This window comes from Gymnoscopelus microlampas, assembly GCF_963454915.1.
Source record: "Gymnoscopelus microlampas genome assembly, chromosome: 20".
In the NCBI taxonomy this organism is placed as follows: domain Eukaryota; kingdom Metazoa; phylum Chordata; class Actinopteri; order Myctophiformes; family Myctophidae; genus Gymnoscopelus; species Gymnoscopelus microlampas.
In genome coordinates, this window is record NC_139957.1 from 17,886,090 (window position 1) to 17,909,546 (window position 23,457).

General features: G+C 42.2%; 1 protein-coding gene across 3 annotated transcripts in view; it reads right to left on the bottom strand.

The window, feature by feature from the left end:
* The window catches only part of actn1 (actinin, alpha 1), a 68,718-nt gene that overhangs the window by 8,911 nt on the left and 36,350 nt on the right, over positions 1-23,457 (bottom strand). For all 3 annotated transcript variants that reach the window (XM_084044009.1, XM_084044008.1, XM_084044007.1), the window contains exons 4-15: positions 20,148-20,234; positions 18,242-18,329; positions 14,695-14,773; positions 13,432-13,513; positions 12,741-12,826; positions 6,322-6,414; positions 5,272-5,502; positions 3,940-4,087; positions 2,969-3,119; positions 2,311-2,419; positions 1,756-1,896; positions 439-621 (exon numbers count right to left, since the gene is read on the bottom strand). In XM_084044009.1, the coding sequence (XP_083900135.1) occupies positions 439-621; positions 1,756-1,896; positions 2,311-2,419; positions 2,969-3,119; positions 3,940-4,087; positions 5,272-5,502; positions 6,322-6,414; positions 12,741-12,826; positions 13,432-13,513; positions 14,695-14,773; positions 18,242-18,329; positions 20,148-20,234 (1,478 nt within the window). The remainder of the gene's footprint in view (positions 1-438; positions 622-1,755; positions 1,897-2,310; positions 2,420-2,968; positions 3,120-3,939; positions 4,088-5,271; positions 5,503-6,321; positions 6,415-12,740; positions 12,827-13,431; positions 13,514-14,694; positions 14,774-18,241; positions 18,330-20,147; positions 20,235-23,457) is intronic.

Below are 23,457 nucleotides of genomic sequence, written 5' to 3' on the forward strand. Positions count from 1 at the left end.
TTTGCAGTACAGTGATGACAGACAGGAAAGTGTGGGCACTGGATGGTGAGAAAGGAAGATATGCACTTTACTCATTTACAGTATGTTACACTTATTGCCTGTATGCTGTGGCTCAGACCTTCAAACATCATCGTTTTTATAATGATCAAACATCATCGTATAATGATGGCAACATATTAATTGAAGCTTATTCCAGTCTTGCACTCATTGCAAACTGTTCATTACACAGGCATTACCTTAATGCTTAAATTGGAAAATGTGAACTTAAGTGAAAACGGTTAATAGTAGAGGGTAACATATAATAGTAAGATTACAATTTTACACTTTTATAGAATTGGATTAAATCAAATCCTAAACTTTTTTCACTCAAAAATATTAATTTTTATTTGTATTTGTTTTGCCTCGAGGCAAAGACTGTTCTTAATCGATTCTCATTACCTTGTCCCATTTGGTGTTTATCTCCTGGGGGTTGATTGTGGTATAGGGGTTGATGCCCGCCATGTTGACATGATAGGTCTGGACAATCTTGGCGATCTCATTGTGGATGCCTAGAATGGCCTGGCGCTCCTTGTCCGCCTCTGGAAGAGTGGCTTTGAACTGCTCGTGGGCTGTGCTTAATCCCTGAGACACAGACAAAGCAAATGCTTGAGATTTAAATATCACGCCACAATGCCAGAGGATCTTGTGAGCATTAAGACTGCCTTGCCTTCTTTTCCTCCTTAACCCACTGTACACAGTAAAAATCCCCCTAATTTAACTGTAAGTATAAAAATGGACCTGTAAAGAAGTACTTTGAAAATACCAGTGAATATACCTATACAGTAAATGAAGCATGCTTTCTTAACACCCTACATTACTCACACAAATACCACACCTCAGCCAAATAGTATCTGTAATACGTTTATCGGCTCAGTTACTGTAGGTGCCAGATAGTGTGTTTGCCACAGTATATTTGTACATTTAGATGATGATAACAAATTATGTTCACATACATGTTGTATACTTCATAACTTTCACCAATCAGCTACTCTCTGTACATTTAAAGGTAGGGTAAGTGATTTGTGTTGGTTAAAATAATGGTTAAATAGCTCTATATTCTGATAGTACTCATTGCTATAGAGTGTTTGTTCAGTAAAAGGAGTCTCCTTGTCTCTCCAGCTCTTTATTAAACAGAAAATACATTTTCGTTTCAGTTTCAGTTTCATTTGCAATTTTATCCAACCAGGACAGAGAACTCAATCAGGATACAGATTAAACAAGTAAAATTGGAAGTGATGACACTAAGAAATGAGCAGGCAAAATTGGAACTGGAACACAATACAAATTAAGCTTAAAAATGGGTACTTTCTCCTGATTGGTTGAGATTTTGACACCTACCGAAAAATGTATTTTCTGTTTATTAAAGAGCTGGAGAGACAGGGAGACTCCTGTTACTGAAAAAACACTCTATAGCAATGATTACTATCAGAATATAGTGTTTTAACCTTTTAACAAAATACTTTTTGTTTTAACCAAAAAATATCACTTACCCTACCTTTAATGAAATAATTCATATAATATTACTATTTGACATAGGTCTCATGATCACATCTGTAAAATACAGTAGGACATGTCATAATAGGTGAACATTAGTCGGAAATAGGCAAACATTCTAACAAAATAGCAGATCTAGATGTTACAGTGGTTCTTACAGGATCATGGTACACTGTAAAATGTCCATTCATTTATCCATTTGTAGAAAGCCTGTGGGCTCACCTGGATCTCCTCTATGGTGTGAACAATAAAGGTGTCCTGCAGGTCTTCCATAGCACCTTCCATCCAATTGTTAAACGGCGCCGCTCTTTTGGCAAACTCAAGATACAATTGGTCAATGGTCTCCAGCAGCTTCTCAGTTCTCTGTTGAACACGAAACAAAATTGTTCAGTTAGTCCACTGTATGCCAAAAAATATCAGAGGCTGTAAGAAGAAGCTTTTCAGCACTCTGTTTAGGAAGTACAAGGGGAAAACTGAGGGGAAAACAGATTTGCTTTGGACTAGCGTTGTGACAGCTCTCCACATGGGCATTTCATTCAAATGAATTCATGAAAAACCCTAAAACTAATTTCATTTGAAGACATCACAGAGAATATTTTTTATGCAGTGGCAGTACATTTGAAAGGTTTATAAAAAGAAATGTAAATTCTGAATTTAAACGCTCCAGTAACTCAATCACTCTTCAGGAGAAAATGCACTTCTATGTCCTATTTCTTTCTATATTCAAACAGGAGTAGAGCCTTTGAGGGTCACACCAGTGTCTCTCTTTAGTCTCACCTGCAGAGCCTCACTACGTTTCTGGGTCATGGCTCCCAGAGCGTCCCACTGGTCACAGATCCTTTGGCAGCGAGCATTCACACTGGGGGAGTCATAGTAGTCCAGCTCGCTGCAACATACACCAACACCACATAGGACGAGAGAGATTGAATGATTGGATTTATTTAGTACACTTTTCATGTCTTCCACATTTTCCACTCCCTCCATTGGCTCCCAGTTGCTGCCCACACCAAGTACAAAAGACTGATGTTGGCCTTGAAGGCAACCAAAGGCATGGGACCCCCATACCTTCAAAGCCTGATGTAACCCTACAACCCCTCCCGCTCACTCAGATCAGCCAACACAGGAAAGCTGTCTGAACCTTCCCTAAAACACCCGGGACAACGCTCCACACGTCCCAGACTCTTCTACCTCATTGCCTCACCCCCTAACACTCACCCTGTACTCCTTCTTTCCACCTTCTGCCTCGATTGATGCTAGCTGAGATATGGCTGCCATGCAGACATATCTTGGTCATTCGTTATCATGTTTTTGTTACTTAGGCTTGTTTTTCTTGACCACAACATCAAGAATGTAATTTAGACAGCCTGTTATATAAACAGATGCTAGGCTCATTGTTTACCTGGTGTCTTTCAATGTAAATTGAACTAACACATACTTCAACTCCTGTGCGATGGCAGCGATCTGCTCCACGCGGTCCTGGTGTGCGGCCAGGTCACTCTCAAAGGCCTCATGTTTCTTTAGCAGGGCCTTGATCTCTGAGAGAGAGGCCGTCTCATAGTCCCTATTCTGCAGCATGTCCTCCTTTCCTGCAGAGGGAGACAGAGAACACATGGCATCAAAGAAAAATGTCTGTAAAATCAATATTCCAAAAATACTACTCAAGAACTGTACCATCTCATCTCCACCACTCCTGCTAGTAGTATTACTTCTAGTACTATTACTGCTGCTTCAGTTGCTTTAATCACTGGTTCTCATATTTTTCACCCCCCAAATTACTGTTTTTGGCCGTGGACCCCTTTTGAAAGGATTGTGTGCCAGGGACACCCATACACGATATATGTATGTATAAGATTTTTTTTTTTTAAATAGCAAACTCACAACACGTTATATAGCCATTATAAGTAGGGATGCACCGATATATCGGCCACATATCGGTACCGGAAGGTTAAAGTTCTTAAACAGATTTTGATGCTTTATTATAAACAAATCTTACTCAGAAGCCCTTAGAACCCCCTCAAGGACCCCTGGGGTTCTCCGGACCCCACTTTGAGAACCACTGGCTTTCACTATGACCTGTCTACTACAACAAGTATTGTACCTAGAACTAGAACGCTTAAAAAAGCAGTGCCTCGGAGCGCCCGCTGGCCTAGCGGTCCAGGCGCATACCACATATGCTGGTAGTCCAGCTTGACAGCGTGTTGCAGGTTTGACTCCCGATCCCGACGACCTTTGCTGTGTGTCAACCCCCCATCTCTCTCCCTATTTCCTGTCAGCCTACTATCCTATCAATAAAAAGGCAGAAAAAGCCCTACAAAATAAAAAAGCAGTGCCTCTAAAACAAACTAGAAGTCAGATCGCACTTCAATCATTTCCACATCAGCTCCTCTGGACACGTGACGTCAGTACCTTCGGTCCAGGCTTCATGAATGGCTGCTTTCTGGCGGAACTTCTCTGCCAGGTGGTCGAGTCTCTCCAGTCTGCGAATCTCATTGAGGAGCCATTCTTCATAGCCCTTCTCTGCTCCCTCCAGGTTTCCCCACGCATTCGAAATGTCCTTTGTGCAGAGAAAATGGGAAATTATATTTTGGACATTGAAATTATCCATTGTATTAATAAATCCTTTTATCGTTAAATCATAGTGAGTTGACTGATTCGCAACAACCACAGACCTAAGGTCAGTGGTACATTAGGTCATCTTTTGGGCTATGTACAATAGACGAGTAATGTGCCTGGCCAACAGGCAATAAAGTCAGACACAGAGTCTCATATTTACTGAGATCTTTCCTGGCAGTAAGATGTTCCTACAGTATGTGATAAAAGAATTACACAAAGGTCACTTTGGTGCATTAACAGACTTAAGGTTTTACAGGGCAGGCTTAGGTTTCCTAAAGCGTCAAAACAGTTTGTCACAAAATAGCCTACAAGGCAATACAGCAACTGTACATAATTCAGTTGAAAGACAAACAAATGAATAAGAGTGCAGGAGGTATACAACTGAGGAATCAAATATTAAAGTTCCAATAGGTGCTCAAAAGGCCGCTTAAACAAGGGAAGGGTGCATGGTCGATATGGAGGAAGATACACACAGGTCCATTTGGTTATATGTTTATACGCTCTCTGACTCACAAATGGATACATTAACACTGGGTATTTTACTTTGCAGGATAGGTTGTGGGCTGTGCCAAATAACTGGGTCTTGAGAACAGACTTAGATGGTGAGACAGAGTCTGATTCTCTGTCAGGAAGTTGGCTCCAGTGGGTTTGATTTAATTTATTATAATCTCTGTTGTTCATTGGTCCGACTAAAATTTCAGAGACAGCATGCCTTGTTTGCAAACTGGAGTGAATAAAAGTGCATGTGTGCATGTTAGCAATGCTATTTCTATCCATGCAAGAACATAGTCATGAGACTACACATTCAACTTAACATATATATCGTTACCGTCTGGCAGAAACCTCCATATTTCAATTAGTGCCCTACTTCGTCTTACAAGAGGGTGGCGCAAAAGTAGTGGGAAAAAGCTGATCTACAGGCTAAGAACGCGTTGCAATTCATGCGTTGTTAGCTTATCTGCTTTTTTCGCTAATTAAAATAGATTGTGACAGTGACAGTGGTTTAGTCAGTCTGTGTGTTTTATAAATATTGAACCAATTAAAAGTATTAACAAAAGCTTGTGACTAAATAATAACTACATTGGATCCAATGGAACTCAGGTTCTTTTGTCCACATGTCCTTACCGACACCATCTTGCCCTCAGAGGGCATGAAGGCGGGCCTGTTGCTGAGCCTCAGTTTGGTCTGCAGGGTGTTGAAGTTGATCTCCAGCTGACACTTCTCCTGCACCTTGGGGGGCTTGTGGAGGCGTCGGTAGTCCCTGAAATCCTCCAACTTCTGCTGCATGGCCTGCATGGTGTTGTCTGGAACACGATTCTCTAGCCAAGGGATAGTACGACGGATCCACTCCAACAGCTACATGAGGGGAGCGTGTGTGTGTGTGTGTGTGTGTGTGTGTGTGTGTGTGTGTGTGTGTGTGTGTGTGTGTGTGTGTTGGTACGTGAATGATTATGTGGAAGTGTTGTGATGATTGAGAGAGAGAGAGAGAGAGAGAGAGAGAGAGAGAGAGAGAGAGATAGAGAGAGAGATAGAGAGAGAGAGAGAGAGAGAGAGAGAGAGAGAGAGAGAGAGAGAGAGAGAGAGAGAGAGAGAGAGGCAGTGCCATGCACAAGGCAAAAGATGGAAGACCACATTCAGGTTAAGAAGGAAAGATGGAAGGAGTGAAGCACAGCGCAGGTAAAGGACAGGGAGGGAGAGAGATGGGGCAGAGAGAAACAGGAAGAACATAAATGAGAGGAGAGGGGGGGAGAGGACGTAATTACGGTGGTGAAATGAATGGTCATGTGATCGAAAAGGGGGAAAACAGAATAAGATAATTGGTTAGCTAACTGTGCAGTCGTTTATTACTTGCCATCTTATATAAAAATCACACAAATACTAAGAATGTGTTGTATGTGATTCCAACTATCTTTGATTGACTGCATTGATGAATACACTTCAAAAACAATTTCATTTTAAAAACACAAGGCAACCATATCTTCCTTGTCACCAGTTCAGCTCTCAGTTCCTAACAGTATGTTTACATACTAAACTGTTCTGTGCATACAAAGCACGTTACCCCTGGGATTGGGAGACGGGGACGGGGGGGGACGGGGGGGGGTCAGGAGAATGGGACAGGTAGTGCGATAGAAAGAATGCAGGACCAATATAGGACAAAAAGGGGGATGTGCTCACATCACTGGCCAGCTTCTCATAATCCTCCATTAGCTGTTCGTTCTCCTGGTTGACAGCCAACACCTTGCAGATCCGGTTGGCAGCTGTCTCTGCCTGGATGGGAGGGAAGAAGACAGCATGAGACTCAGCAGTGACTGAAAGCTCTCTCTGCTTTCCTTGATCATTCTTGCATCACTGCATTTTACATTGTTCACCCCGGGTGTCTTAATGATGTTTTCAGTTTTCAGATGTTTTAATGTGTGCTCATGTACTTTCCTGCACTTTACATTATTTGCTGGACATTGTGCCTCAGGATGTGTTTGTTAACCATTAAGCTTGGTTTTTTGTCTCTTAATTGTATTTTATCCCTTGCGGCAAAACATTTCCTATTTTGGGTTGAGTCTTCAACTTAACGACATGAGCCCTAACGTCCCTATTCTGGGCGTGTCATAATAGGTGAACATTTGGTAGAAATAGGCGACCATTCGGCAAAAAAGGTGAACATTTGGTGAAAATATCTACAAGCTCAGAACGTGTCACACGCTTTGTGAGGTTGTAGATCAGCTATTTTTGCTAATTGACCTACAACGAAGTAAATAGGCTTTAAGTGGTCAAAGCTAACTTCAACCAGATTTTGAAAGGTATAACTTGAGTCAAACTGTCATCATAGTTTCTATAAAGTAATTGGAAATGTAATTAATTGGTTTACCTGTAGTTTTGACATGCAGGAGTTATAGACTTCTGCCATAAGAATGATATAAAACATTGAGTGTGGCCAGTGTATGTATCCATAAAGTCATTTTGATTTGACGTATTTTTTACCCTCCCAGAGTTCAATTAGCACTGAGGATTTTACTGTGTATGCAGCCATAGGCTTGTTTCCAGTATGGGAGCCATTGTACTGTAGGATCTCCCTCCACACCGTTTAAAGCCTCCTCAAATGCTGCAGGATGTTCCAAACAAATCCTGCGGGGGCTGGAGCAACAGAGCCGCAATATTGCAGCAGCAACGTAAAAAGTGGGACTTGTGTGACGGCTACACCTCTGATGTCAAGTGTTAAACCGTGAATGTCACCCCAGTGTCCTGAGATTAATAATCCAATGTATTTTTCTAGCAGAGGGGACTCCACAGAGACAGAGAGAGATAGAGACCAACGGACCAGATTACTTAATCTTTAACAAGTACAGATCTCTGACACAGGTCATACCTATCGTTAAGTAGGGGTGTGTGTGTGTGTGTGTGTGTGTGTGTGTGTGTGTGTGTGTGTGTGTGTGTGTGTGTGTGTGTGTGTGTGTGTGTGGGGGGGGGGCACCTTTTCCCATCTCTCTCTGCACCACTGTCTTTTTATAGAACAGCATCCGTTATTCTAAGTTCTCATTCTCAACCTACATACAGAGCAGAGAGCTCTGTCTGGATAGACAGAGAGCACGGCTCCCATCAGGAAAGCTCGTCCCAACAGAGAGAAAGAGGCACTTCCATGACACAACGCATCATTAATGTGGCCTCTCTGTCTTCAAAAGTAAATGGGCAGGGCGTGAAGAAAGTAGGGTTTCCATGACAACAATGTTTTCAGTTAACCGTCTTAGTTCGAAGGTAGAAGAGCAAAGGGCTACATGAAGGAAAGATTTTGGCAGCAAAAAGACTAAGCTTAGGCGACATGCACAGAGTATTTGTGTATTACGTACAGTATAAGCTCTGGGTAGCCCACTCGAAAAGCAGTGAAAGCAAAAACCGAGGGGGGATATTATTGTATTGACAATTAAATCAAAGGAAAACTATTATTGCGTTTATTGGGTTAGGCTGATGACTGTGTCCTTATTGATTTTCCTCTAGAAAGTTTTGATAAGATCATTCTTTTAAAGATGCATGATTTACGTTTTATGCAGTAGTGGACCGTACTGGCTGCAAACATAAGAGAAATACAGCAAAACATCTCAGAGTCAGCAATGTCCTTTTTGGAAGGTCAAAAGACTTGTTAGGCTGAGGACACAATGAGACAGACCTGAATGTCCCTCCCACCAACTCATTCCATGGCTCTCAGAATGGCATCCCACATGGAGGAACTCATTCCACTCTCCTTTTGTTAGGAGAGATCATGCTTGGCTGTGAGACATGCTCTGGGGGGCCAAGGAGCAGCAGGGCCGGCTGCCTTAAAAGGAAGAGCCAGGACGTGCGGGGTCGCACCTCCGTGAACGATGTGTGAAATGCTCATAGCACACGCTGGGCCTGGTTACTGCAAGACCCTGACAGCCAGGCTCTTACAGCAAAATCCCACTGTGAATTACTGTGCCCTGACTTAATAGAGGGTGAGAAAGAGTAGAATACACAGCCTGCTGTTGCAGTGGATAACGTATGACAATAATTATCTCACAGCTCACTCGTGAACCCAACTTGGACCATGCAAGGTGAAGTCGAAGTTAGGTTTTCCACGGCCAAGTCTAGACGGCTATGCGATGCAAGAGTGATGATGTTTATAGGGATTTCTACCATGAGGTAACAATCTATTATATGGAGGTGGAACTATTCCCCTGGCTGCTGCTTCCTCGTGCTAATCCGTGCCAGCTTCATAAAACTGAACGCTAGCCACACTGCAGGGGGAGTTGCTGATTTACTGTACCTCAGGGCATCAACTGGCGTTTCCCACCCCCTGCGTATGACGTAAGATCAAAATGGCCGCTGTGTGAATATGCTCATTAATGCAATATCAGGGAGTAGATCCTAATACAGGGCAGGGCAGGGCAGGGGGATTGAATAAAAGGTCTTTATAAAAAGGAATTCCTTTGGTATTGTTCTTTATCAATACATTATGTTGAAACATGAAAAATGTTCATTTTTCAGAAAAAAATGCTAACAATGTATGCACTATATAGAGAGTTGGACAAAGAAAGGTTGCCATATATCCTATGTTATTATTATATGTTATGTGAATGTATGCACAGTATGTGTTTGTTATGAAGGGTGTGTAAGATAAGATAAGCTTAGCCTTAGAGCAACTCAGAATCCCACTATGACTGCTTTGTTTTACATTTCTTCCATTACAACTGGATGGTGACTGCCTATTGGTTTGAGGTCAAGGGTCAGGTGAGGTAAGCTTTTCACTGATTGGCTGCTGGCTGCCTCTGCAAGATGGTTTACAACATGCAAATACATTTGTTTTTAGTGCTTTTTAAATCAGTTTCTTAACACTACTACAGTACACTAGTGTGGAAATACAAGAATATCCAAATTTAGAGTCCATACAGGACAGCAGTTTGTCTCGCCAAAGAAATGCAATAATCACACTTTATTCACAAGCCAAGCAAGTTTGCCAACTTTGGCAAGTTGGCAATCCAACTTGCCAAAGTTGGTTTGCTGACAAGTTTGTGCAAGTGGTTGGATCCAACTTTTCTGGACTGCTCCAATCTTTAGCTAGATATTAATAAATAAACAGCTTTAGCTGTTTTTATGTTGGGATAATAGTACTGTGTACTACACAGTAAAATCCTTAATATAACTCGGAGAATGTAAAAATGGACCTGTCCCATATGTGTCTATTTTTACACTCTCAGAGTGAACACTGAGGGTTTTGCTGTGTACTGTCACAGTAGTCACATTCTCGATATAAACTTCACAGGGTTGAAGGGTAAAATATTGACATTGATGCTGCCGTGCATAGTCCACAATTGGTGTGGAATTAACTCCAGCTACTAGCCAAATACCAGTGAAGGTCTGCGAGTCTGATGCTCTGCCAGCCACTTTGGCACATATCCACCCATTGTTAGGAGGCTATTTTCTATCCTAAAAATCTATAGATTTTAAGAGATATTTAGGTGGGGAAATATAATGAGAAACATCCACTCCAGCAACTATTACCACGATGCCCTTGAGAAAGTAATTTAGTCCAAAATTGATTGATTCTGTGTAGCTGCTAAGTCATAAGTAGAATATAATGTGCGTAAGAGTGCAGGGTGTTGTGGAGGGTTCTGTATAAGAGAATCCATATCCAGTCAACTTTAGATGAAGAGTGAAAAACTATGGCTAGTGGATGAAAGGTTCAGTGAGTATGAGCGGGATTTGAAGGGGATGGGGCTCACCTTCTGTTTGCCTGAGAATGCGTGGTAGTAACACGATACATAAGTCATGATGGCCTTCTCATCTGGCCTCAAGGTACTAATGATATCTGTCCAAGGAACAGAGGAAAGGGAGAGGGAGAGAGAAAGAGAAATGCGCAGAGTAAAAGTGTGCAGAAACAAAAGGACCAGCAGGGGGCAAAATCACAAGAGGAAGCAGCGCTGGGCTCAGGACATCTCCAGTCTACCAAAGGGCACGGGTTCTATTTATGTTCTAAATTTGGACATTGGTAAGAAAAGACAATGTCTCCCTCTTAGGAATAACAAGATTGAGGTGTGTTAGCTGGGGTGAAATACGGTAATGTATTTCTGAATGTCTGCAGGTAGCTTCCACACTACTCGTTTTTTAACCCTAAAACGGAGACATAAAAAAACACTGTTGACCCTGTTTTGTGATGACAAAGACACCTGTGTTCGCTTCCTGATTGGGAGTTGACAACAAGTAAATAATTCAACAACAAAGCCTTTGGAAATACTTTTTGGTCAGTAACTTCACATGGTTTACTTTTGATTGTAATTTTCCATTACATGTCAAGGAAAAGATAATTGTTGTTCCATGTTTATCACAGCACAGCTTGTTCAGAACATTGAATATCTGTCCTATATATTGTCAAACTTAAATTAAGAGTCCAGGCTTTTATTTCCTTCAACCATTGAGTGTAAATAGCCTATATTTAAGACAGGAGCCAGGACCTTTAATTCCTTTTTCCCCAAATACATTTACAAATCATTCTTGATTTGATCTCACTCCGAGAGACATCGCATTCTCACTCTAGCACCAACCACAGTGCACAGAGAGAGAGGTCTACAATTTTGACAGCCCTACTTAGAATTGTCCTAATCATAGTGCAAAATCAATGGTGGTACTAGCTGCCAAACCTCAAATTAACAACAACCACAAAAGTTTCAGTATGTTTAAAGACCAACAGGCACAGCTGTACATTTTTGGAGTTAGGTCAACCCACAGAGCGAGAGTAATTTGCATCTCCAACATCACTTTGTAGTGATCAATTACTCACTAAGGGTCAAAGTGAATTTCACATCTATTGTATGATAATGAGTTTAATTATCAATAACAATTTAAACAGTTTAATTTATCATATCTCAACTTTTACAGACAGATATTCTAAACAAAAACCTTTCCAATTAATTACTCACTTTGAAAGTTCTCCCTATATATGCTCTCCCTATGCAATTTGAGGGCCCACTATTGCTGGAACACATCCCACAGTTTTTAGATCCATGATGCAATCCAAACCAGCTGGAGTTTCATCGCTTGCCATAAAGGGAGCCACGCCTGCTCACTCACTCCAATTATAAACAGAGGCATTTTTTGATCTGGGTTGCTTAAACACAGCTGCACTGCAAAATATACCCTTTTGTTCTGGGCTTTTCCAATGAAATTAGACCTTATATAACCAGCACTCTGAAATGCTCTGTTGCTCCCTGACTGTCAGAGGGGAGACAAGACACACACAGTGATGCTTGTTACTTGCAGGGTTGTTTTGTGTGTCTGAGACGAAGCCAAGAGGTGGAGGCTTGCAGGTAGCTGTCAAAACTAACAGACAAACAATCATTATCGAATAGAGAAACTACCTGTGCTGAGCAAAACGCTTGGAATGGAGAAAACAGCGAAACGGACTAATCACTCAAACCAGACTGCATCTATCTGCTATAATAAAACGACGGCGCACTGCGCAAGCTTTGTACTGTTGTGTTTAATCTCATTCTGTACGTTCCTTCCGGGCCTCTATTTAAACCCAACTTTGTCAAGGCTGAACATTAAACCGCCCCTTAAGCTATTACATCTCTCCTGCCATAGACTCTCACAGTAATTTGATTTGCTCTCTCAGGAACCCGTGGCTTTTATCATATCCAATCATTGTCGTGTTGCAGACAAGCTTTCCGGCACTTCCTGCTCTGTGTTCAGACTCTGTTCAGTGTAACCAAACCATAATGAAAGATGAAGGCAAGGAGGCTGCTGGAGAGTGGTGACTGACTGTAAAAGCTGCTAGGTTACAACAGAGGGGGGCGGACAGGAGACTGGAGATGCACTTGTGCCCATTGCCTTTTTTTTGTTTTTCTTTTAAAGACCAGCTGCTGTCCCATCATGCATTTGGTGGCATGAACAACATGCGGAAAGTGAAGGAGAGTGACGCCTGTGGGCGCGGGCTGAGCACTGCATAGAGAAAGAGAAGAACCCCGTTAGGAGACAGAGAGAAGCTGTGAAACTGGGTGAAGCTGTGGTACGAAGGGAAGTGAGGAAGAGGAAGAAAAGTGGTGGTGCTGGTGGGAGGGGGTGTAGACGGCACACGTTGCATCCTGGGATACCTTCTGGGCGCCTGAGAAGGCATGGTAGAAGCTAGAGACGTATGTCATGATGGCCTTCTCGTCAGGACGGGCAGTGCCCACGATGTCTGTGTGAAGGGGGGAGAGAGGAAGTCAGAGGACGAGGGGAGGAGGGGGAGGGGGGAGGATGGGACACTGTGTTAAACAGAGCATGTGTGTGAGAAACCATGGCATATGGAGGAGAAGTTGGGTTTACATTTTCATATAAACAACACTGAATGAGGAAAAAGAGACTTCCAGATGTGCATAATGGGCAGGATTTCATCAAATAAGTAAACACTGTTACAGACAGACAGACAGACAGACAGACAGACAGACAGACTAACCCTACACACACACACGCACGCACGCACGCACGCACGCACGCGCGCGCACACACACACACACACACACACACACACACACACACACACACACACACACACACACACACACACACACACACACACACACACACACACACACACACACACACACACACACACACACACACACACACACACACACACACACACACACCTAAATGGATACCTAACCACTTTTAAAAGGGAAGAAGTTATAGGTTCACCTTTGTAAGCTCATCTGCGCGCTGCAGAGGCCTGAAGACCTGTGAAACATATCTAAGAAAAAAGGCTGTGTGGTGTACTGTGTTATCAAGCTCAAACTTGCTCACCTTCTGCGTCCAACATCTTGGGGATGTCCAGGTATTTCTCTGCCACGTCAAAGGCTGTGTTCAGGTTGGTCATTGGATCATCCTGTTAGCGAGACAAGACAGTGAAATGTTTTCAATGAATCCAACATGGTTAAAATGGAGTTTGAAGTTACAATGGGTTTGTATAGGAAGGGGGCATTTCTGTTAAAACATATATCAAATATCTAAATACTGAATCAAGCAACTTAAAAACTGTCTGGGGTGATCACAAAAGCCAGAGTTAGATGTTCAAATGACACCAAACATGTTTGAAAGTGAAATATCCCTTTAATTTAACAGTGCTCCTTGGAAAATTATCTCCACAGAGCCCTGATTATATATCTGTCAAGACCAGATGACATTCAACATAGTATGCCCTTGTTTCTCTACCTTTTATTACAGCTAAAGGCAACATGCTGTTAAAGAACACGCTGTGTGCCAATACTATCTTTCAATAACAAGACCATTAGATCTGGGTCAAACAGAAGTGGCAAATACTTTTGTATTTTTGTCTACTTCAGTGCCAGATCTATGATGTCATATAGGACAACACAATACGTGCCAGTAAAGTCTAGACAATCACAGAATAATATTTGAAATAGATTAACAAACTTCTCTATGACTGACAACTTACATGCCACTATTAAAACTGTGTTGATGCCGCAAGACCCACCCATGTGGTACTCCAAGCATGTTAAAACAAGCGTAAATCAATATGTGCAACAGCACTCCATGTTTGTTTCTTCTAACTGATTAATTGATTTATTGATTGAATACTTTATTAACAAGTTTGTTAACAGTGATTACTAAAGTGTTACTAATTCTGCTGATGTTAATTAAACATGTGCATTTATTGAATATTGTATCTGTTGAATTATCTTGCATCAAGGTCCAATTATCAGTATATAGAGTAGAATAGACCTAACCCAAATATAACTAAGTATCATAAACGATACAGAGCCACCTCCCTGACATTTCTTATATTACATGATTATTCTTTTCGTTTGTTTTGAAGTCAGGACTTTGGTAATCTATAGGCTGATGTTTTTAGGTGTGTCAATATGTTCTGTCCAAGTGACATTCCTGCACAGAATCGGTACATGTTACATGAAGTAATTCAGATTCAGATATGTGAGGAATCTAACCAGCACAGACCATAAGTCAGGTCAATATTTGTAATTCACGGTGTGGTGGCTGCTGTACAGTATGTGCTGCTGTCATAACAATGAGGGACAACTCACTCACCTTGCGCAGTTTGCCATAGTCAATGAGCTCTGGACGGTGCCGATGAATGAGAGCACAGAAACCCAAGCCATCTTTCCAGCTGTGAGAGAGAGAGAGAGATTGAGAGAGAGAAAGAAGGAAAAAAGGAAAGAAAGAAAGAAGAGAAAATAACTTTAAGTGTCTTTAATCAAGATTACTTCCTTCACCTTATCTTTCTAATTGCTAACATGACCCCGCCCCACCCCTACCTACTCCTACCACGACCGGCCCTTTCCCACCGGATCGTAGTAACTTGGCGACGCCCCCTTCTGATGATTTACGATTCTGTCCCTATCGGTATACCTCGAACAGCGCTGAGTCGGCTCTAGCGGACTTCACACCGTTCGGCATGGCGACTCAGACGTTGTAACAGTTTTTTGCCTAACTAGAACTACTGCTGTAGTCTGTTCTCATCAAGTGGACCGAGTGGTCTGCCTCGCTGGGGTCAACAAAAACTATGCCTAAACCTTAATCCCAATAAAATGATTTGCGACGCATTTTAGATAAGATAAATAAGCAACACCGGGAGAGAGATTCAATCCCTAGGCACTCGGATTGGAAGTGAAATGCTTAGCGTTGCAAGCCACGGGGACATCTAGTATTGCAGAGGTTTTGGGAGTTATTTAATGCGGTCCGCTCATATGAGAGGCAGTTCCGCGTGCATCACAGAAGGGGGCGTCGCCAAGTTACTAAGACCCGGTGGGAAAGTTCGCATTCCTACCTAGTCATAGGGCATGTGTGTTACCATGCCACTACAAACCCCCTACTATCAGAGTCTAATTGAGGTGATGGGGTTATCAACACCCAGGGCACCACATGGCCCCATCATATCCAAGTCTCTGTTGATGTTATGACGTGGCTACAGAAGCTGGCTACTGATGCACAGTCACTGTGACCCTGTGAGTCAATCAGCCTGGGATTGTGGTCACAGTGGCAGATGGGACTGGGGTGGTAGAGAGAGAACAGGCCCCGTCTATCCGATGGTAGACAAGCAAAGACACAGAGCAATAAGGAACTCATTGTTCTGCCTCCCCTTTGATGACCTCTCATCAGATGAGGGAAGTTATTAGTTTTGCATTTTCAACTATTCTCCTTCTCGTAGAGTCTGGCTACTTTACAGATTTTGATGGGTTTTTTTTACATATAGTTTTTTTAAGTCTGTATTTAGTACTTAGTTGTATTATAGTATGTAATAAAGCACTTTTATTTGCATATTTTCTTTTAATATGTTTTCTTTTTCGTTACAGTATGCGAGTACTTGACATTATAGTAGTTTTATTTGACTCTTATAGCGGAATAGTCTTAACCTGTAAGTGATCATATATGCAGCATTTTGAATTCAAACTAGAAAAGGGACCATCACCAAACCCCTTACTGATAATGACTCACATGGAATGTGCACAAAATATAATATTTTTTCTTGTGCGTTACTCCATTACTTGTAATACTATTTCAGTGCCTCTCCTCGCCATCGTCTCTCACAGAGAGCAACATCAAAGGCCTGTGCTCGACACCAACATCTCCCTCTGTCTCTGAAAGAACAACATGAGGCCTCTAGCTTTACCTTCCCTGACGTGACCTTTCTTCTCACCTCTGCTTTCATCCACATCTGAGACTCCCGGTGGTCGCTCTCAATAATTCAATGTCTGTACAGTCAACAGTGCAACGCGGCCTGACTCCTAACTAACCCCACTTGGGGCAAGAATAGATCCTCACACAGGTATGACAGAAATGGTTTTGCTGCAGGCCACAAATGAAATATTATGTTAAAAGCATTATGGGCCCTAGCGCAAGCGTGGTTCTACATGCACCAACTCTTAAAGTTACAATTTAAATGTATAAAACATTATTTTAAACAATCTGCATGGTAAAGTACGTTAATACAATTATAACTAGCACAGCAGCAGTGATTAGATGTGGTCTCCCTACTCTTCCACCCTGGTTGACACATGACAACACAGTTATTTGAAGCATACAGTGATGCATACAGATTCTACACTAGATTCGCCACCATCTTTATTGTAGTTCGGACATCGTAGCAATTATCTCTCTCCGTTGGGAGAGGGAGACAATGGACATAAAACTTATGGATTGCCACTTTAAACTTTTAAAAAACATATATCAAATAATACATGCCAACAGTATTCCTGATGCTAGCTCGGAATGCTAGCATAAACCTCTTAAGGTCTTATTGAAAACACTATACAGTATGTTTGGATGTTCATATATGATATATGATTATGTGATTATGAATCTCCCTGTAAACATGAATGGTCAGAATAGTCTAAACAGTAGATGATATAATGGAGATATAATTTTTAGACCACCAAAATGTAGTTACGATCAGCTCGCTGTGGTTTACATGCCTCAGTGTCCCAGCTAATAGTAGCATATCCCAGCTCTCATATTCAGGTTTCTAATGATCAACATATGACTTTAACCATGGTTTTGAAACCAGGATACAGCATTTACAATTTCACCAACTGTTTCTACTCAACCGGTCTGGTATGTGAGAGCAGGGTCTGTGGTTGGGCTGTTTGCTCTCTGGCCTGCACTGTTCTCCATTACTATTGTCTGGGGCCACTGCTGTCATCTGTGCTGTTTCAGGGCCACTTCCATAATTCCCTCTTTACCGCGGTCATTTAGGCATATTCAAAGCAGACCATTAAATCCAGCAAGCAGACTACAAAGACATTCTTATTCAAAAGCAATGCCCTGGGAAAGAAATTGCAGGTACGCATGAGCACCACCCGGGCGGTACCCAGTACAACCACAGCCTTCTGCTAGTGGTCACAGATCAGCTCAGCTGGACGAGTGCAGGGTACATATTGCCTTGCTCAAGGGCACATCAACAATACTTGTGGAGAGCATTCCTTACTGACTTGCCCTACCTTAATTCACCCCATTTTTAGCGGTGCCAACCGCTCTATACGTGGCTTTGACTCGGTGTCTGTGTGTGTGTCTGTGTGTCTGTGTGTCTGTGTATGAGCCCGGGATGAGCACGGCAAAGAAGCAACACATACAAACACACGCACACGCACACACACACACACACACACACACACACACGGACTTGGAGATTGCCTATGCCATCTCTCCTCTCATTTGCCACACGTGCCACCGGTTATCAAAGAGGGGTCCAGGGACCCCCAGGGACGTCCGCCCGTATGAGCACGGGATGAGCACGGGATTTTAAACAGCTATAACTCCAGTTTGCAGCATGCCACCAAGTCCAAATTTGGTATGTGGACTCAGACCACCAATAGGGACGAACTGAAATGAGTTAAGCCCCGCCCCAAAGGCACCGCTTCCTTCACACAGGGTGTGATTTTTGTTATAATCATACTTCTCAAACTTTGAGGCTACCATTGCCTATCATTTTGTCCCTCAACACCATTGCCTATCATTTTGTCCCTCAACAGGACCTATTCCCAGAATGATCTCTCTTGTTCTACCACTGTAATTTATCTCTTGATTAATTCCAATCCAGATGCTTTGGAATGGATGGCCAGCGGGAGCCTTGCTGTACCTGATGTGAAAGTTCTGAATGTTGACGTTCTTGTAGGGCGCGGTCTTCCTCTGACACCACAGCAGCAGGCCCTCTTTGGCTGACGTCTCTGTGGTTAGGAAACAAGGATCATTGTGAAATAGTGAGAATTCAGACTCATTAACTACCTCACAGGATTTACACATGGATTAAGAGAAAGAAGGTATAAGTGAATGAGAAATGCGGGGCATCACCATTTGAATGATTCAGGTTTCAAGAGTTAAACTGAATCATACACAAATGTAAAGGAGTCCACCGCTACAACACTAAATTGTCTATTTAACCACTTAAACCCTCTATATTTAGTAAACTAATGCTTAGTTGCCGAAAATAGTCGATCTACAACGAATTGTGAGCTTGATAGATGTGTCATTTTCTGCGCATGTTCCCCCCAGAATAGGGATGCTAGGGTTCAAGTGGTTGAATACATTATAAGCTATTACATTTCAGTGAGACAAGACCCTGAGGAAATACCAGAATGTAAAAAGAAAAACACTTTACGCTGACACTTTCTGAGTTTTCCAGCTGAAAATACATTATCATAGTTGACAACATTTTGTCATCAAAGCAGATATGAGGCTTGAGGGAGAAAGGATGAGATGCAGCACAGCTCCTGACGCAGGAGGCAAACCCAAGACTCTAAAGTCATGTGGTCGACACATTAACTGCTTGAGACAGGCTGGCTGTAATAGGGAAATCTGGGAAGATACAATCCTATACCAGCAGGGGTATGAGTGTCTTCACTACTAAGTCATCAACAGGCTCTCTATTTAAGTCTGTGTTCAAATTCTAAGCCAGCGACGGAGCCCATTGATGGTTGAGTGGTTGAGGCCTCTGATTTTGGACCCTGCCCTTAACTGGCTGAGGATCAAGTTCTGCCATTGCCCTCCCCATTCGCCTCCCTTACACTGTATACCAGTGGATCCCAAACGGTGTGCCGTGAGACAAGTCCAGACGTGCCTTGGAGATTTTGTGACAACCACACATTATTATTGCAATAAAATACAGCTATACAAAAGTTATGAATTATCTTTTAATGTAGTATATCAGTAGTTTGTGCGCACTTGTTTCCCAACACACCCAATTTTTTTGCACAAGTTGCGATGCGACTGAGAGCTTGTAGAGTTTTCCGCAATTTATTTTTATAATTTGTGTAAGTATGAAATATGGCTTAAGTGGTTAAACTTTTTTATTTGGCAGTAACCAAAAATGCAGAGTAATAAGAGTGATAACACGTTTTACAGAGGCTATTTTGCAAGAATATGAATACTGTTTTATTCATAGTCAACCTGATGAAGGCCACAAAAGTGATTTGTGCAGGTCGTGTGCCATGAGATTTTGACTTGCCCTTTGCTGTGAATTGGGCACAAAACGTCTGAAAACCTCTGCTGTACACTGTACATACTGTACATAAGGTGAAGATACAAAGGGGAGTGGATAGCTCAGTACACTGTAAAAAAAAATAAAAAATCCAAGGCTGGAGCTATCAAGGCTGACCACTTCTGACGTTCCAACTGGATTACACCATAAGTACATTATGGAGGTTAAACAAGAAAAGAGCCATATCATAACTGTTTCCATAGCATCACTTCCTAAGGACAGGGGAAGCAGATTCCCTGCTGTCACATTCATATTAAAATTTGCACATTATCTGAAGTCGATGTTTTCTTCTCCTTCTGAGACAGATAATTATAGCTGATAAAATGCAGTAGTGCCGAGACACAATATAAGTGCTTGAGGACAGTGAGCAGGAATAATTTTTAAGTGAATTAATGAAGGGAGGCGAGAAATGTATTCATACACACACACACACACACACACACACACACACACACACACACACACACACACACACACACACACACACACACACACACACACACACTACCTTCAACTGAAATGTCTTGGATGGCGAAGCGGAGGATTATGGTCCAGATCATGCCAAGGGTCATTTTAGCGTTACCATCCACAATCTCTGCAAGAAGGAGGAAGAAAACATTAGATTACGTTATATATAACCTCTCTCACACACGCACGCACACACACACACACACACACACACACACACACACACACACACACACACACACACACACACACACACACACACACACACACACACACACACACACACAGGTTGGTCAATCTAATCATTCTACCATCTGTTATTTTCTAATAGCAGACCGCTGCTCTTTATAACAGTCCGATGTTGACGTTGCTATGGAAGCTTAGCTTGTATAAAATAACCGTATTTTCTTTTATTGGAAAATAAACCTGACAGGGTGATGCACTGACACAAAGCGTATTTTCTAATAATAACTGTTGTACACAAACTCAGTGGCCCAGTAGTTAAGAGTGTCCGCCCTGAGATTGGGAGGGAGGGCTTTCAAACCCCGGCCGAGATATACCAAAGACTATGCAAATGGTACCCAATGTCTCCCTGCTTGGCACTCAGCATCAAGGGTTGGATTGGGGGTAAGTCCCTGCAACATACATAGCATCATGTCCAGGGGGTGTAAGCTGCCTCACGCAATGGAAACAGAAGATAGGCTCCTGATCTATTGGCCACATGGCTCAGGATTCATTGGTTCCCAAGGCTACTTACTTACTTACTCACTCACTGTACATTATCCCTTACATATTGTAAATGATCTACATAGTAAGCTAAAGCATGCTGTAAAGCACTTTATGCTTAGAGCTAAACTCTAAGCATAAAATAAAGTTTGTTATTATTGTAGGCTTTAAGCTTACACTCTCATCCGGAGTAACCAGTGAAAGAAATGACAAGACCTGATTCCCTATATGATATGTTTAGCACAAAGTTACAGAAGTACTACTGTAGTAGGTACAAATAACTACTAACTAGCACTTGATATCACCTTTTGGTAATCAAGGAAAAGGAAAACATAATTATGTGGTTGCAGGACCATACCAAGGGTTTTGAAAAGGTGTCAAGGACAAGAATTGTTTAGTTTTTTCCTGTATACGAAGTCTGTCTTCCAGACAGACTTCAATCAGCATATAAATGTCAAATGTCAACATTTAATTCTAAACAAAAAACAAAAACACAAAACCTGCAGTTACAGTACATGGCTTTTTCACAACATCAGCTACTAATTCATAAGTACTTCATCCTGAGTCCATTACATTAAGCTGCCCTCTAGCCCGTCTATAATTGGCGTCTGTGAATGAACTGACTCTCCTCACTGTTGCAATTGTTTATAATGAAATCCCCTTTAACAGGTCAGCCTGTTTTCCTGCCTCCGATAATCATTTGTTTCTTACTCTAATCCAATTAGGCACAGGGGTGGGGGTTGTGGGGGTTGTGAGGTGGGCTGCAGGGTATGATAGCACAGTACTACTGTACAGCCACTCAACCATGACACACACATTTTAGACTGCGAAATGTCAATTGGACGTCTGAACAATTTAACATGACAGAGAAAACACAAGCTGGGAGCTTTAGTACAGTATGTGAGGTGGAGCAACAAAACATGATTTTTTCGGTCATTAGGCACCCACGCACATAGATGATAGACAGTGTTGTCAGGAGGACTGATGGAATTGGTTATGTGTAAAGGGTTGTGTGGGGCTATATGAAAGTAGAAGTTACCCGCCACTTTACCCCCAAGCCGTTACCCTCCACTCCACAGCCTGACCGCCTTATTCCCTCTATATCCAATGGCTACCGACCCCCCCCCCCCCCCCCTCCCCTCCTGTCCTGGTTGTCCTCCTCCTCCTCCTTCTCCAGCTGGGCAGCAGCGTTGCGCGTCCAGAATGGGATTCAAATCAGCTAATCTGTCTGGAATGCTGGGCTAACTAAGAATCCTTTTTAAACAAGCTACACTTAATGTGTTTTAACCCACTCCACTTACATAGAAGAGGTGAGCAGCAATTCAACCAGAACAATATAAGAACTTTACTCAAATGTATGTATTTGGCCATGGACCCCCCACCTCAAAATGTTTTGTTCCAGGGACCCCCAGTAGCAAAGATTTGAGTTAAAAATGTTTGCTTTAAAAAATTTATAAATTCAAAGATTTTCCAAAAAAAAAATCACGATTTTTCAAAAATAGCAGATCTACAAGCTCATAGCTATGAGCTTGTATATCTGCTATTTTTGAATAGCCAAAGTATAAAATGACACAGATGCTTTCCCGGTTCTAATGGGTTAATAAAGTTGATATTTAAGTCCATCCAGTGACACAGACTGAACAACTTGCAGGGAACAACACATAATGATAATGAAAAACAGAGTGTGACACAGACAGACATGAGAGCTGTACGTTACACCAGAAGGTTAGCCGGGTCAGATGTATTTATGCCCCCCCCCCCGGGGGGGAGGGGGAGGGGGGGGGGGGTGACGGAGTCCAAACACAGGGCTGGGCCCTTGGTGTTGAGAGCTACAATACACCTCCTGTGTGTTTGACCTGGCCTTCACTCATTACAAGGCTTCTGTATGATATCCACAAATATTATTGATAAGATTAGTCAGTAGACACAGCGTGACATTTGTGTATGTGACTGTATTATAAAGGGCAAACAATATAAGTATATGGGCAAACACAAAGGTGGCATTTTGTTCACGTTCATAATGTGTGTGTGCACGCACACGCGTGTGCTCGTATTTGCGTGTGTGTGTGTGTATGTGTGTATCTCTGTCTGTTTATGTGTGGTTTTTGTGTGTACACTTGTGTTTACTCTGCTAAAGACATGTTTGCTCTGTGAGGGGAGGAGGACGGACATCCCTGAGATATTTGTGCTGAACAATGAGCAGCCTCAGCCCTGAAGGGGAGAAAGTGCTCTGCAAAGCAACTACTACTGTCCCAACACACCGGAATAAAAAGCGCTCATTAAACCACACAGCAGCCAGTGCCACTGCCATGGCAACGGAAGAGCAAGATAGAGAAAGAGGTTATCACACTGAACTATTGACAACATGAAATGGTTTCTATTGCGTCGCTGACTTTGCTGATAGTCTAATTATAATTGATCAGATGCCGACTTAGTGGTAAATAAAGCTACTGGCAGTCAAATTACTGCAAGATCTTTAACCCCTGGTGGAACATGACTGTAGCAATTAGTTAAGTGTCAACTACAAGCTGTGGCATAAAATGATGCTCATCTGTCACTGTTGCTGTACAATTATTGATTTTAGACTAGAGTTTTTTTTTAAACAGGGAAAATGGAAGTTTGAT